We start from the raw sequence: 14,218 nt of genomic DNA, 5'->3' as shown, positions 1-14,218 counted from the left end.
ACATTGTCTTTATTCATCTGTCCATTGTCATTTAGGTTGTTTTCACGTGTTGGCTATTGTGAAGAACTGCAGCAATGAACAGGGGGGTGTTAATATCTGTTTAGGATCCCGATTTCAATTCTTTTAATGAATACCTGGAAGTGGGATTGCTGGATCATATGACAGTTCCATTTTTAATTTTTTGAAGAGCCTCCATACTGTTTTCCATAGCAGCTGCACCATTTTATATTCCCACCAACAGTATGCAAGGTTTCCAATTTCCACATCCTCACTAATACTTGTGGTCTTTTTGAAGGTTAAGTTTTTAATCCTCATTTTCTAAGTGAAGGCTTAGACCGATAAGGCTGCTTGCCCAAGGTTATCTAGCTAGTAAGTAATAGAGTTGGAATTTGGACCCAGGACTATCTGACTGTGGAACTTATGTCCATTCCACAACACTGTGCTGGCTCTTGTGATCACTGTGTTGCAACATAAGTTAAAGCAAGTCAACTGGAGAGTGAGTTGAAATAGCTGGTATTGAAAATGATTGCTGTTTAACTGAGGTTAAACCAAAGGAACGACCTAGGAAGGGCTACTTTGGCCTTTGATTCCAGAATTACAGTTTTTAAAAAGCAGACTAATGCAGGAGAGCATGCATCTGTATATGCTGAATCATACATTAAAGAGGAAGAGAAAACTCATTTCAGAGGATTTGTTGTTATTTTTTAAAAATCAAATTTCATGATGTATAGTAGGCCCAATACAGACTCAGCCCATTGTCTCACCATTTTTGTATATTTACGACATTGCACAAAAATTGAATATGATAAAACAGAGCATCAAGGATAGGTTATATTAGATTTCATATGTATGCTTTGTTTACTAAGGCAGAGAAATAGGCAACGCATTTTGGAAGGATTTCCATAGAACGGATTGACACAGGTTTTCCAATAGGAAAAAATTAATAATAAATCTTCCTAAAACATTACTATAATCATTTCCAAACAACAAAATAATCAATTAGACCCCCCATACAGTGAGATTTAGATAAATATAGTATCTTACCTTTAGTATTTTATAATCTTAAAGAATCAATATCAAAGCCTTGGTTATTTAAAAATGTCAATGAATTAATTTTAAAAACCTTTGACTTAGATTTCTAGAGATAAATAAAATATGATAGAGGTATGTCTGTTTATATCTCCACTCTTGCAAAACTGCTTACAACAAAATTACTATCTTGCTTATTAGGAGAAAATTAATTGATTAATTAATTAATTTATTTATTTTGAGATGTCTTGCTCTGTCTCCCGGGCTGAAGTGCAGTGGCATGATCTTGGCTCACTGCAACCTCCTCTTCTTGGGTTCAAGTGATTCTTGGGCCTAAGCCTCCTAAGTAGCTGGGATTACAGGCACACGCCACCATGCCCAGATAATTTTTATATTTTTGTAGATACGGGGCTTCACCATGCTGGCCAGGTTGGTCTCGAACTCCTGACCTCAAGTAATCCACCCGCCTCAGCCTCCCGAAGTGCTGGGATTACAGGCATGAGCCACCACGGCCAACCAGAAGAAAAATTAAATTTTTAATGTTATTATATGGTACTTTGATTAAGAAGAGCACTGATCAACGACTAATATTTCTTGAGCATCTCCTATGGAGCCATTACTGGGGTCTGTGTCATGAGGAATACATTTTGTCATGTCTTCAACAATGTGTACTGGGGGCCTACTGCATTCTAGGCAAGGTTCTGGAGGCTATATACAGAAATGGAAGATTCCTTCCCTCAAGGAGTTCACTAACATAGAAACACAGATGGTCAAAGGTAGAAGGAATTTTAGAAAGCATGTAGTCCACTGTTCTCAATTTATAGTTAAGGAGGCTGTAGTTCAGAAATGTTAAGTTACTAATTCAGAGTCGCAATGCTCAGAGTGGCAAAACAAGAACTAGAAATGAGCTCTTTGCTGGTCTGCCGTTCTTTTCATTATTCCAATCTACTTGGGAAGATGGGATACTCCCACATGAAACAACTGCTAACTTCAAAACAATACCGGACAAAAAAACTGCTAACAAAACATATGGTATTAACCATACGTTTAACAGGAGTTAGGGAAGAACTGGAGACATCCAACAGAGCGTAAATCTTCTGAGTAATGACATGCAATTTATTTACGGCAGGGGAGACTTGCTATGCTTCTGACATGTTGTGAGGATGAATGAGATGAAGGCATTCCAAGGAAGCGGTACTTCCCTCTGGATCTTATCATCTTGCTCTTAAAAAGATATGTTTTGGTACTCAGGCTAGTATCTCTTTCATTTACAACAGAAAACATGATATAAATTAGGAAGGAAATAATTGATAAAATAAAATACAAAGGCTATGGAGTTCAACTTCTGTTTGTAATTTATACTAAGATCTTCTGAGATGCACAACCTCATGTAAGCCACATTTACTCTCCTGAGTGTTTCTTGAGTAAAAGTGAGCTGAAGAAGAAAAGCATTCTTATGTGATAATTTTTATAGCAGGAATATTTTAGCTAGAAATTTATCTTTAAATAAGTCACTTATTATTGGAAAGCTTTTATATGTTATGATCTTAATAGGAACTCTCCATAAATCGGGATGTGTGGACTTATTTTTGTAAAGAAAAGCATCACAGGGCTTCATTGAAAAACATTTACTAAGGGACTACTATGGACCAAAGTACTGTGCATATACTAGGGCGATGCTTCTCAAACTATCTGTAGTAAAATCAGCTTATTTTATATTATTTTTATTTCTGACATGGACAAATACTTTGGGAAAACATCATAAAAATGATTTACTGGAAAAACTGAAAAAGAAATACAAAATATAAGGCCATTTTAAAACAATTATTTGACTCGACAGTGTGACCAACTCTTCATGTGCTTACAAGTGGCAGCAATATAAAAATGCTATAAAAGTTTCTAGGGGCCAGGTGCAGTAGTTCATGCCTGTAATCTCAGAAATTTGGGAGGCTGAGGTGGAAGGATCCCTTGAGTTCAGGAGTTCGAGATCAGCCTGGGCAACATTGTGAGACCCTCATCTCTGCACAAAATAAAAAAAAAAATTAGCCAGGCATGGTGGTGTGTGTCTGTGGTCCCAGCTAGTTTGGGAAGGGTGCTGAGGTGGAAAGATAGCTTGAGTTCAGGAGGTCAAGGCTGCAGCAAGCCAGGATCATACCCCTCCAGTACAGTCTGGGCAAGACCGTGTCTCAAAAAAAACCCAAAAAGTTTCTAAATGTTTACTTGGTAGCAGTCACAGATTCACAGACTGGTAGGAAACAGGGCACTGACCAGCACAGGTACACGGACTGCACTCTGAGTAGCACTGTACTATAGGGAGTACAGAAAAGAAGCATATGAATCCCTACTCTTTTAAAGCTCTCAAGTTATTGTGAAGATACATAGGAAAACATACATTTGCTGCACAATTTGGCAAGTGTAGTGGTCACCCCAATGTTGGTACCGCAAGTCAGGCAGCCCCTGGACCTGGTTGGTAGAGTATGGAATGGCTTGGACCTGCTCTCTCCCTCTCCTTTAACTGCAGGTCTCAACCATACTGCCTCTCAAGAACACAGTTCTTGCCAGGCGCAGTGGCTCACGCCTGTAATTCCAGCACTCTGGGAGGCTGAGGTGGGCGGATCATAAGGTCAGGAGTTCGAGACCAGCCTGACCAACGTGGTGAAACCTGTCTCTACTAAAAATACAAAAATTTGCCAGGCGTGGCAGTGCGCACCTGTAATCCCAGCTACTCAAGAAACTGTGGCAGAAGAATCGCTTGAACCGTGGAGGTGGAGGTGGCAGTGAGCCGAGATTGTGCCACTGCACTCCAGCCTGGGCAACAAAGCGAGACTCTGTCTCAAAACAAAACAAAACAAAACTAAACAAAACAAAACACACAGTTCCTAAGGGATAATCTTTATGGTGACTATAGAGTTACAGGTGGTGCTGGGGATGGCGTTTTCTTATGATATGCTACTTTTGAAATTCCACAAGACTTAGGAGTGTAGATAGGGTTTGGGAAGGGGAAGGGAGAAGTTATCAAAAATATGAGTTGTTATCTGTGATGGTGGCTGTTGATTTCCCATGATAAGTTGCTTGAAATTCATGGAGCTCTGGTAAGAGGAAAGGACCTTAATGGAAGCAAACACGTGAGATGTCAACTGTTGAATGCCAGTTGGCTTACTGGGGACCCAGGCTCCAGAGCATAAAGACCCAGAAAAAATCTTAGTGAAATTATTAGAGGTTCTACACATCGTACATCAAAACAGATATATTACATTACCTGAACCACTGTGTTTTTTGGTCCAAAATGATTCAAAACAAAACAAAGTACGTGTGAATTGCCATGTGGCACATAAAGCCATGCCTCAGGCATCACCAGCATTTGGATTTAAAGCTACTGTGCTCTCAATCACCAAACTACAAACCCCTTAAATTTTTATAGAAAACCAAATATCCTATGCAAGAGACACAAAATGTTAGATTTACATACAGTGCATCTGCCCAATCAAAAAGAAAATCAATGGACAAACACAGAATAGAATAATTTTTTATTTGTGGTAATCAACATGATGCTACAAATAAAATTTTCAGTAGTGTTTTTCAAGACTTGGACTCTGACTTACAAGAAGCTCAGTATATTTTGTGGATTTAGTGAGGGCAAAGCATAGTCCCTGGTCTGAGGAGAGACTATTCATCCACAACTCACAATGCAAGCATCTCAGCAGGGTCTATTAATTTTCCATACACACGGAGCCAAATTCTGCCTGGGATTATTATGCAATTTTCAAAATGGCTCTAAGTCTTTCAACTTACAAAGTTACCATTTACATTGCAGTGGCCTGCTGGCTGGGATGGATGAATGAACACTCTTTCCCAAAGGACCATAATTCATTCTCTGATCATAGCTTATACATTTGGGAGCATTGGGATCAGTGTGCCTGGCGCCTCCCCTCCCCTCTGCCCCACAAAGGAGTCATACACTGCAAGAGAAGGGGAGACAAAGTGGCTGTGTGCCATAGAGTGCAGAGGTGTGGCCAGGGAGGTGTTGACTGTGAGCAGCACCAGTCTAACATATAAGCAACTGTCTACATGATGTGATTTCAGGTGCACCAAAAAAGGCCTCATTGCCCCTCAGTTTAAACACTCCCTTCCCACTGGCGGATGCCTGGAATTCCACAGTTTTTAGAGCTCTGTTCCTTTGGTTTAAAGCTTTGATCCTGTTAAAATACTTGTACCCCTGGGTGGGCAGCCCCATTATAACCTATCAACCATATACACTGTAAATGGATGAGTTTTAAAGTTTCTTTTCTGAAAGCAGGTTTTGAGAGTGGAGTTCAGGGCAGAAGATACTGTGTACCTGAGGGATAGGGGGAAAGGAGAACATCACCTGGGGGGCAAAGGAAACTGGGCCCAAGACAAACAATGTGTGCGTGTGTGGCCGTGTGCACGGCTGTGTATGAGCTCCTCCCATGGCGGCAGCTGTTGAACACCCTTTCTTAACCGTCTCCCAGAAAACTTGATTTATGCTGCTTTTGGAGCCATGGAACCAGACTCTCCTCCCAGCTACAGCAAGATAATAGCTGTTGGCTACAGCTGGGAATTCTCGAATTCTTTCAAACTGGAGACTAGGAGCGAAAGGTGAAGAAAAGTTCTTCTGGGCCTGCTGTGCTAGGTAGCCTTCCTCTGGGGTCCAAAGAGAAAGATGGGGCCCAACGGTGTTATCTAAATGCTTCCAACTGGGCCTGAAAGCACAGAATCATGAATTGTCAAAAGTGAACACTGGTTCAATCAGCACATCCTTTTGTGTTTCTAGACGGATTGTTTCTCTTTGTCTCTACTAGCTGAAGAGTAAGGATGAATCACTGGCCTTACTTCTAACACAAGGAAGGGAACCTTGAAAGGTAAGACAGTTGTTTATGTAAAAGAGAAAAAGAAAACCCAGTCTTAATTCACAGTCGCCCATTTGGGCAGTATATAGTATGTAATGTAACAGATTGTATGCTTCGGTTAAGGAACTGGATTTTCATCAGTAAAATTCCAAGTTACTGGGTAGGCAGGGCAGATAGCTGCTCATAGCTTTCCTGCAAGCTTTCCTCGATGTCAGTTTCAGTGCCTGAAATTCTGCTATTAGAGTCATCGCTTAGGGAGTAGAAGGTTAGAAAGTCTTTGAGAGGCACTTATAAAAACGGAACCACTCCTTAAACCTAGCAAGTTTTATTAACTCCTACCTTAGGTTGGCTAAAAGCTCTGAAGTAGCCGCTTGGAGGGGCAGCAGAAGCTTTTAGGCCAAAGAAGTATTTTCCAAAACCTCAGGGCCAGCTTGCCTATGACAGCCCAAAGCCTAGTCATTTACATATCACCCCACACATTTTGTTATATCTTCATATTCCCATTACAATTAAATATTTTTCTTCAAACCAGTTCACATTTTTATTGAAATAAATGTATCATGGCACCAGCTACTTAGTTTTGTCCTAACAAAATCATGGGTTGGATGTACTAGTTACATATATTTTTTCTAATCCACCATTAAAATAAATATTTATTAAAATGAAAAGCAAAAACTTCATTGGTCCACTTCAGTTAACCCAGGGATTCACACACTTCACTTTGGAAAGCACTGACCTAGCTCATACAAAGTATATTAAATATAAAAGCATGTATTAAAAATAAGTCACATTCCCCTTTTTCCAGGTACTCAATACCCAGTAGTTGAAAACAACTCTTGCCTTTGTAGTTAGTTGCATGAGCTCTGGAAGATCATGAATTTATGGGAGGTCATGTCTTCCTCTGCAAGGTCATGAAATTCAATCAATGCTTGCCTTCCAATCTGCCCTTTGGTCACAGGGCTCCACAGGTGGAACATATCAAACTCACCAGCCAAATTATGACTCTTAATTGGTGTTTCTTTTAAAGTGGATATGTCATTTGTCAAATGTTCAATGCAGGCGCAGGCCTAGCCCCAGGCAAAATTATGAAGTAGGAGAAGAATGCCAGATACATTGGCCGCACTCAAATGTTTGTTGAAAAAAGAGTGAATGAGCCCTCCGTCCTTGACTCCTTCTCTCCCATCCCCCATATCCACTAGGTCATTATACCCTTTTAACACTATATGCTAAATATCTCCAGTAATTTTTTTCCATTTCCAAATCTTCTCTGCTACAGGACTTTATCATTTCTTGTCTGAATTATTTTCACAGCCTCTGAACTGGTCTCCTTGCTTCTAATCTTTTTCCTTCTCCAAGCCATTCTCCACAGTGCTGCTGGAGAGATCTTTTATTCAGGCAAATATGACCATGGCGCCCCCCTCCCCCACCGTGCTGAAAATTTCCTTAAGTGGTTCCCCAGACTCCTCCACATGGTTTCAAGACTGCATAATCTGGCCCTTGCTTACCTCTCTCACCTTAGCTCTTCCAACTCCCCAACATGAAATTATTACTTGCACCTCCCACCTTCCAACTGGGCCATGCCAAGCCCTCTCCCCTCAGTGTCTTTGTTTACACTGCTTTCTTTGCCTCAGCACCCTTCTCCCCATCTGCTTGTCTCACCTAAACTCCTACTGCTCTGAGTTTAGGTCATCATCTCCGGCACGCTTTCTCCGATCCCCCCTCTTACCCCTTAGAACTTATCTTAGCATTCACACAGTGGGTTAACATTCGACTTGGTTGTTTTCCCCATTAGTTTGCAGTTCTTTGAGGTCAGGTACCACGGGTTGGTTAATCTTTGTATCCTCATTGTCTGTTTGTAATCTACAGTGCCTGGAACACAGTAGGAGTTCAAATATTTGTTACCGAATGAATAAATGGATAAATGAACTTCCCCGTGACCTTCCTCTCTCTTTGTCTCCCTTCTCAGCCCATGGGTCCTGGAACACAACCTCCTCTCCTCTGACCTTGCACACCCCAGACAATTTCCTGGTGCTGAGGTTCTCCCTCAAAACCTACTTTCACCTAGGTCGGAAACAAAACCTCAGATGACAAACTAATTCATGCAGAGGTGTTTAGTAATTTCATCATACAAATACTTATTGAGTTCTCTACTGGAGTAGGGTGTGGAGGATCATGAAAAGAATCCATGCTAAAGATCCCTCCTTACCAGCATATAGGTAATGACCAAAATGTATTCCTCCTCGGAGAGATATTTGATTCTCAAAGAACTGGATTTCTAATGGTGAAATCTAAGCAGGAGAGGTGGGATTTGGGTGTAGGAGATCTTTCAAATAGCCTTCTACTCCATCTATGAAATAGGCTAGCTTTGGCTCAATAAATTTGCTGTGTAATGATTTTCTAATGAGTTAGGCTGGCTTTAAGCCCCTGGTTATTTCGTTGTAACTAGTTAGGCTTTGCCTCTTGAAGGGCCACCTGGGACTCTCGTGCAGTAGATTTTCTTTTAACGCCCCAGAATCAGGTGCTTTCTCTGACTTTGTGTGGCTCTATTGAATCAAATCTAGCAAGCCACATGGGCTTTCAGACTTTTAAGATACAGTATTCAAAGGTGAGGCAGGCTGTGAAAAGCCCAGTGGTCCCTGGCTGTCCCTGAACGTGACTATTTGCGGGTTGGCTTTGAGAACCTGGTCAGAGCTGCGTTAGGAAAACGGTTCGCGGGAAGCTCCTCAGAGAGTAGAATGAGGAGGTGGATTTTGTGTGAAGGAATACCTTGTGTGGCTCTGGTGGCTAGGAAAGAGCTGGCACAGGCTGAAAGAAGGCCTGTGGCGAAGCGGAGGGGCACCTAGGCCAGGGACCCCCATCTGCCCCCAGGAAGGAGGAAAAGGAGGCAAAAATCCTAAAGGGAAAAGCCCTCCAGGCTGTAGGCCAATGAGCGGCGGGAAGGAGGAGTGAGGCTGGGGAACTTCTCCCAGTCAGAGGGGACGGCTGCTGGGGAGCCAATCAGCGCGCTCGAGCCTGCAGCCCCTCTGCAGTAGTTGTGCGAGAGCGCCCTGTGCAGAGCGGCGGCGAACGGGCAGCTGGGCTCGGCTGCCGGGAGCCACCGCGCGCGCTCCGCACCCTCCTCTCGCACTGCCTCCGCCCGGTCCCCGCACGCGGTGCCCTAGTGGCCCCCGCCGCCCTCTACGCCGCGCCCCCGCACCCTGCAGGCTACCAGCTGCACAACCGCCGCCGCCCCCTGGCCGCGCGGCTCGCCTCGCCCCGCCCCGTCTCTCCTCGCTCCGCCCCACCCCAGTCAGCCCCGCCCTGCCCCGCGCCGCCAAGCGGTTCCCGCCCTCGCCCAGCGCCCAGGTAGCTGCGAGGAAACTTTTGCAGCGGCTGGGTAGCAGCACGTCTCTTGCTCCTCACGGCCACTGCCAGGCTTGCCGAGTCCTGGGAGTGCTCTCGCTCCGGCTGCCACTCTCCCGCGCTCTCCTAGCTCCCTGCGAAGCAGGATGGCCGGGACCGTGCGCACCGCGTGCTTGGTAGTGGCGATGCTGCTCAGCTTGGACTTCCCGGGACAGGCGCAGCCCCCGCCGCCGCCGCCGGACGCCACCTGTCACCAAGTCCGCTCCTTCTTCCAGAGGCTGCAGCCCGGACTCAAGTGGGTGCCCGAAACTCCCGTGCCAGGTGAGGAGGGGTCCCTTGAGCGTTCCCCGCACTCAGCGGGGACCAAGGGGCGCGTGGTGGCTGTGCCCTGAGCGCGCTAGCCCCGCCGGGCTGTAGTCGTGCGCCCTGCAGCTGGGCACTTGGGAGTGGTCGGTGTGCCTGGAGCCTGGCTGGATCTACTGAGGGAGGGAGAGAGGGTGTGTGTGGACGGAGCCCACATCCCCCAGTCTCATGCTGCTGTCAGGGAAGGTGTGAGCGGGAGGAACCGTGGGGATCGCCCTCTCGTGAGCGCCTGTTTTTTGGAAGGGCGAGAAGGTGGGAGCTATTTTCCCGGGTCTTTGCGAACTGGCGCCCCGCAGCCGAGCTGGTGCCTCGGGAATTTGCCATCCTTGCTCGCACATACGTGTCAGAATTTCAGCCTTAGCTGGACCACAGCTCCAGCCGTCCCTTCCCCAGCGTGCCCCCCATGCCCTCCTTTACCCAGCCTGGGTTTCCTAAGCTCACGGGCCCAAGTGCAAGCAAAGTTGAGGACAGATTTCTGAATCTGCAGTGGCGGGTGAAGACACACCGAGGCAAACTTTTGAGTAAGAGGGTCCCCAAAATGAGGAGGACTGAACCTTTTCCTTCAAAACAGCATCCCTTATATAGGTTAGCGAAATCGCTTTAAAACCGGTGCTGCTGGCCCAGGGAGCCGGAGTCCAAAGAAATTTAACTCCTCCCCCTCCCAAATTCATCTGCCTTCTTGACAGGCTGGATCCTAAAGGGGAGATGATTTTAGGTGGAGGAAAGTTTCTGAACGCCTGCCTTTTGTTCTGCACAATCAGATCGTGCCGTAACGACGTATTTTAACATTAGCCAAGGGCTGCCGCTGTCAACAGATGAATATTAATGGCCCTGCGTGATTGACTGTCCAGCGGTTAGGCTTCTAACGCCCGCCTTAGAATCCAATTAGACCAAGTTGCTACACTGACAATGCGGACAAGAAGAGTCGGTTTCAAACAGGTTAATTTGTCAGGGGTGCACTGAGAAGAAACGGCCAGTTGTATTCCGTAACCGTGAGACGTTTGTGGCCTCCGGGGTCTCTTCTCAACTCAGGCATCCAGTGAGGCGCGCGTCCCGCGCTTCCGAAGGATCGGGGAGCAGCCCTAGCCAAAACTTGGCTGGTGGCTCTCAACAAGTCATGGAGGCGGGCCCGATGGTTGGACCAAGTTGTGAATGCGGATGCGCGCCCCGTGGGCGCTACCAGCCAGCGTTCACTGGTAGGAGGTTACCTAGGCAGCCAGCGCGCCCTCAGCCTTTTCTTTAGGTTGATGAAAAGAGCCGAGTGAGCCTGCTGTTTAGTTGCAAAGGTAATTGGTCACCCTTTTTGGTGACTGAAATGCATTTGCGCATATGTTAAATATTGCTTTGCAGGATTTCGCTCTAAGGGAGGGTCGAACTACCTCATCCACTGTTAAGTGTTAATAATGTACCACGTGGGCATGTGCAGGAGCTGTAAGGGGCAACCTATGAATCAGTTCCACAGAACTGAAACAACTGGCGAATCTCTCTCCCCTGGAAGTGCCATGGTAATTAGATTGTTAAGGCTAGAGAACATGCTTTTGTTGGTAATGTAAAAATTGGTCCTCACAGCCTGAGCCCCCACAAGACGAATGGGTCCAGGGCTGGGGTTGGGGCCACATTTGGCTGATTCAAAGCCAGGAGGTAAAGATGGTGCCCAAAAGAAGAAAAAGGCCAGAGGAAAGCACAGATAGTCATTTAGCAACCCCCCTCTCCACACACACTCCTGCAGGCAATCGCCCTCCCTCGCTCTCCCCCAGCTCTCTGGCTGCCTGCCTCTTTGCAGCATCTGTATAAAAGTATTGGGAGGGCCCACACACTGTGTGTATGAGATTTGGCCTGGGCTCTTTCCCTCCCTTTAGGCCTAGGGATGGCCATACACTTATAGAGAAGAGGGATTTGTAATAAAGGTTTTTCATTTTCCTCTGCTATTTCACAAACTCTATAGGAGAAATCACTTTTCAAGGGTTTTCATCATATAAACCCAACATTCCCTGCTTTAGTTCTATTTAACAAACACAAACACTGTTGAGCACCTTCTACATGGCAGGCACTGTCCTGACTCGCACTGGCCAAGCCAAACTTCAAATACAGTGATCCCCATACAGCTACCATTATATATCCTGGATTTTCCGGGGGCAGTGCAGGTTTCTAATACTCTGCCCTGGCATGAAACCATGTGTCCTGAATTTTAGTGGGACAAATATGGTCACTGTAGATGTGGAAAATGTGAAAATCCTAATGTTCGTGTGTGGAAAGAGCGCATCAGTATTTTAGGGAAGAGACAATAATGGCAGACTAAATACAATGGTAAGTGCATAATTTCGAAGTGAATAAATGTATAATTTGCTGCTGTCGTTCAATGGTTGTAAATTGAAAGAGAGCTGAAAATTATTTGATAATTATGAACCATCACGATGACCGCTTGACTTTCCCCCCTCCACATCCATATTTTAAGCCACGTTCAGTTTGCCTGCTGTACTATATTAACTGCATTAAAGCTTTCTTTGTCCCAGATCAAATGAGATTCAGTCACAGTAAGGAGAAATCCTCAAGAATGTCCTGTTTCACTTAGGGGGAGCATTTGGGATTGACGGCTAACTTCGGCCATTAGCAGAATTGGGTTAGCCTGAATAAGGTACATTTCTTATGCTAATATGGATGAGACTAAATGGCATTTGAGACAAGCCAGCCTAAAAAATAAATCAGTGGTGCTAAAGGACTACACTAGACTTCCACAAAGCTGATCTAAAGCCTTAAAATCTCATGTTCCCATTTCTTTTGGAGTGTTCAAGTCACAGGATAGCAGTTCTAAATAGCATGTCCCCAAAATCCATAGATCTCTTCATACCCCACTTATTTTTTTAAGGATTTGTAACTTGGAAAGCACCACAGATGGAAACCAGGCGCACAGAGTTAGCATTTGGCAGAAAAATCCATATAACTGACTTTCAGTGCAGCTCTTTTGCCCTTATTTAATTTAGAAAAATTCAGAAAAAAAGCCAATGAGCTCATAAGTCTAGATGTTTATTTTGTTTTGCTTAACCTACCCACAGGCGCAATCAAGAATGGATACAATTTTAGGCAAGGAAAGTGAGCTAGTAATCAGACAATGATGTTTCCAATTGTCTCAAGGGAATGTTACAGAAGTCTGGAAAAAAATTCCTCTAAACAAAAATCAAGTGTAATTCACTTTATGAATGCCATACACCACTTTTGTTGGGGGAGGGGGTAGCATAAGGGATGGATGGAAATGAGAAAATCAAACAAACCGTGGTAGTGTTGCAACTCCCAAAAGATTGAGGGATCTTGCCTTGGAAGGCCTTGGAAAGTGCGAGAACCAATCCAGAAGGCCAAATGCCTGTATGGGTAAAAGGCAGTCTTGAACAGCCAAAATTGACTTGGAGTTTCTTGAAATAGATGAAACAACATAAAAATAAAAAGCAACGTGCTTGAAACAAAGAGAGAGTTTGGTATTTGTTGTTGTTTTTTTTACTGTGAGAACTAGCCTCCGTATCTGGGTTGCCAGCTGCGGTTCCCCAATTAGTTTGAAGCAGTTAGCGGTCCTAATATCGAGAGAGAATAATAAGTGAGGTGTGGAAAGGTTTTCTCTCTTCTGAGATTGCACTAGATATTTGGGTAACCAGGTGATTTGTTAAAACTTTGAAACTTTGAACAATACAAAAAACTTTGTATCGTGTGCTAACTTGGAACAGTTAGAGAATTCTTTCAAATGTGGTCTGAATAGTACACGAATCCTGATACTGATACCAAGCTGTGCTTAGAGGGAGCCATCAATCTGATGGAGGACATGGCTGATGATTGGTGGGGCACCTTGGGCTGAAAGGAGTCTAACACTGCCAACTCCTTGGCAGCCTCTGTAATAGGTGCTGGGGGTGCAGAGAGGAGTGAGACACAATCCCTTTTGTCAAGGAGCTCACAGTCTAGTGGGGGAGCATACAAGTAAACAGGCTTCCCAGGAAACTTGTAGGATTAAAAAGGGTGAAAAGGGCTAGAAAATACCTCCAGGAAATTGGCTGAAATGGTCACAATAGCCAGCCTGGGCAAGGGAAAAGAACTGAAGAGATGAAGTGGGAGATAGGGAGAAATCTCTTAATAGGGCCGCCATCTTAAAAAGAGTTTCTTAATTCTTGGAGCAAATTCCATTTTGGAAGCATTAGGAAATACAGACATAAGAATTTTGATGGATGCTAAATGACGCAGATGGTATCAGTTTTGCAATGTGTTTTTTTCTTATGGGCTGGTAGGTTGTATCCAATATTTTGATGCAATATTTTTGAGCATTCTGCTACTTCCATCTTTAGAGTTGCAATGTTTGCTGTTCACTGTAGCCTAGAAAAAGGCGGCTTATTACCGATCTGGGAGAAAAGAGTCCTGGATTTGTCTGGTATGAGAAAAGACAGAAAATATGTTTTCTGCCTAAATGACAGCTATCAATGACCACGCCAACTTCAGTGTTTGATGCATATACAAAAGCATGGGTCTTAAGAGGTATCTTATTACTCATTTCTAAGAAAATTGAAGATAATCACTTATAACTTGTGCACACGATACATCATTTGGAAAGAATTTCACTGGGGATCATGTTGCTCAACTGA

At 44.4% G+C, this 14,218-nt stretch overlaps 1 protein-coding gene across 1 annotated transcript in view; it reads left to right on the top strand.

Moving 5' to 3' along the window:
• Positions 1–8,943: 8,943 nt before the first annotated feature.
• Positions 8,944–14,218, top strand: part of GPC3 (glypican 3) — a 450,385-nt gene continuing 445,110 nt past the window's right edge. Inside the window, exon 1 of the mRNA XM_030933937.1 lies at positions 8,944–9,560. Coding sequence (XP_030789797.1) covers positions 9,386–9,560 — 175 coding nt within the window. The 5' untranslated portion in view covers positions 8,944–9,385. The remainder of the gene's footprint in view (positions 9,561–14,218) is intronic.

This window comes from Rhinopithecus roxellana, chromosome 7, assembly GCF_007565055.1.
Source record: "Rhinopithecus roxellana isolate Shanxi Qingling chromosome 7, ASM756505v1, whole genome shotgun sequence".
Taxonomy (NCBI): domain Eukaryota; kingdom Metazoa; phylum Chordata; class Mammalia; order Primates; family Cercopithecidae; genus Rhinopithecus; species Rhinopithecus roxellana.
This window is presented reverse-complemented; position numbering and strand designations above follow the sequence as displayed.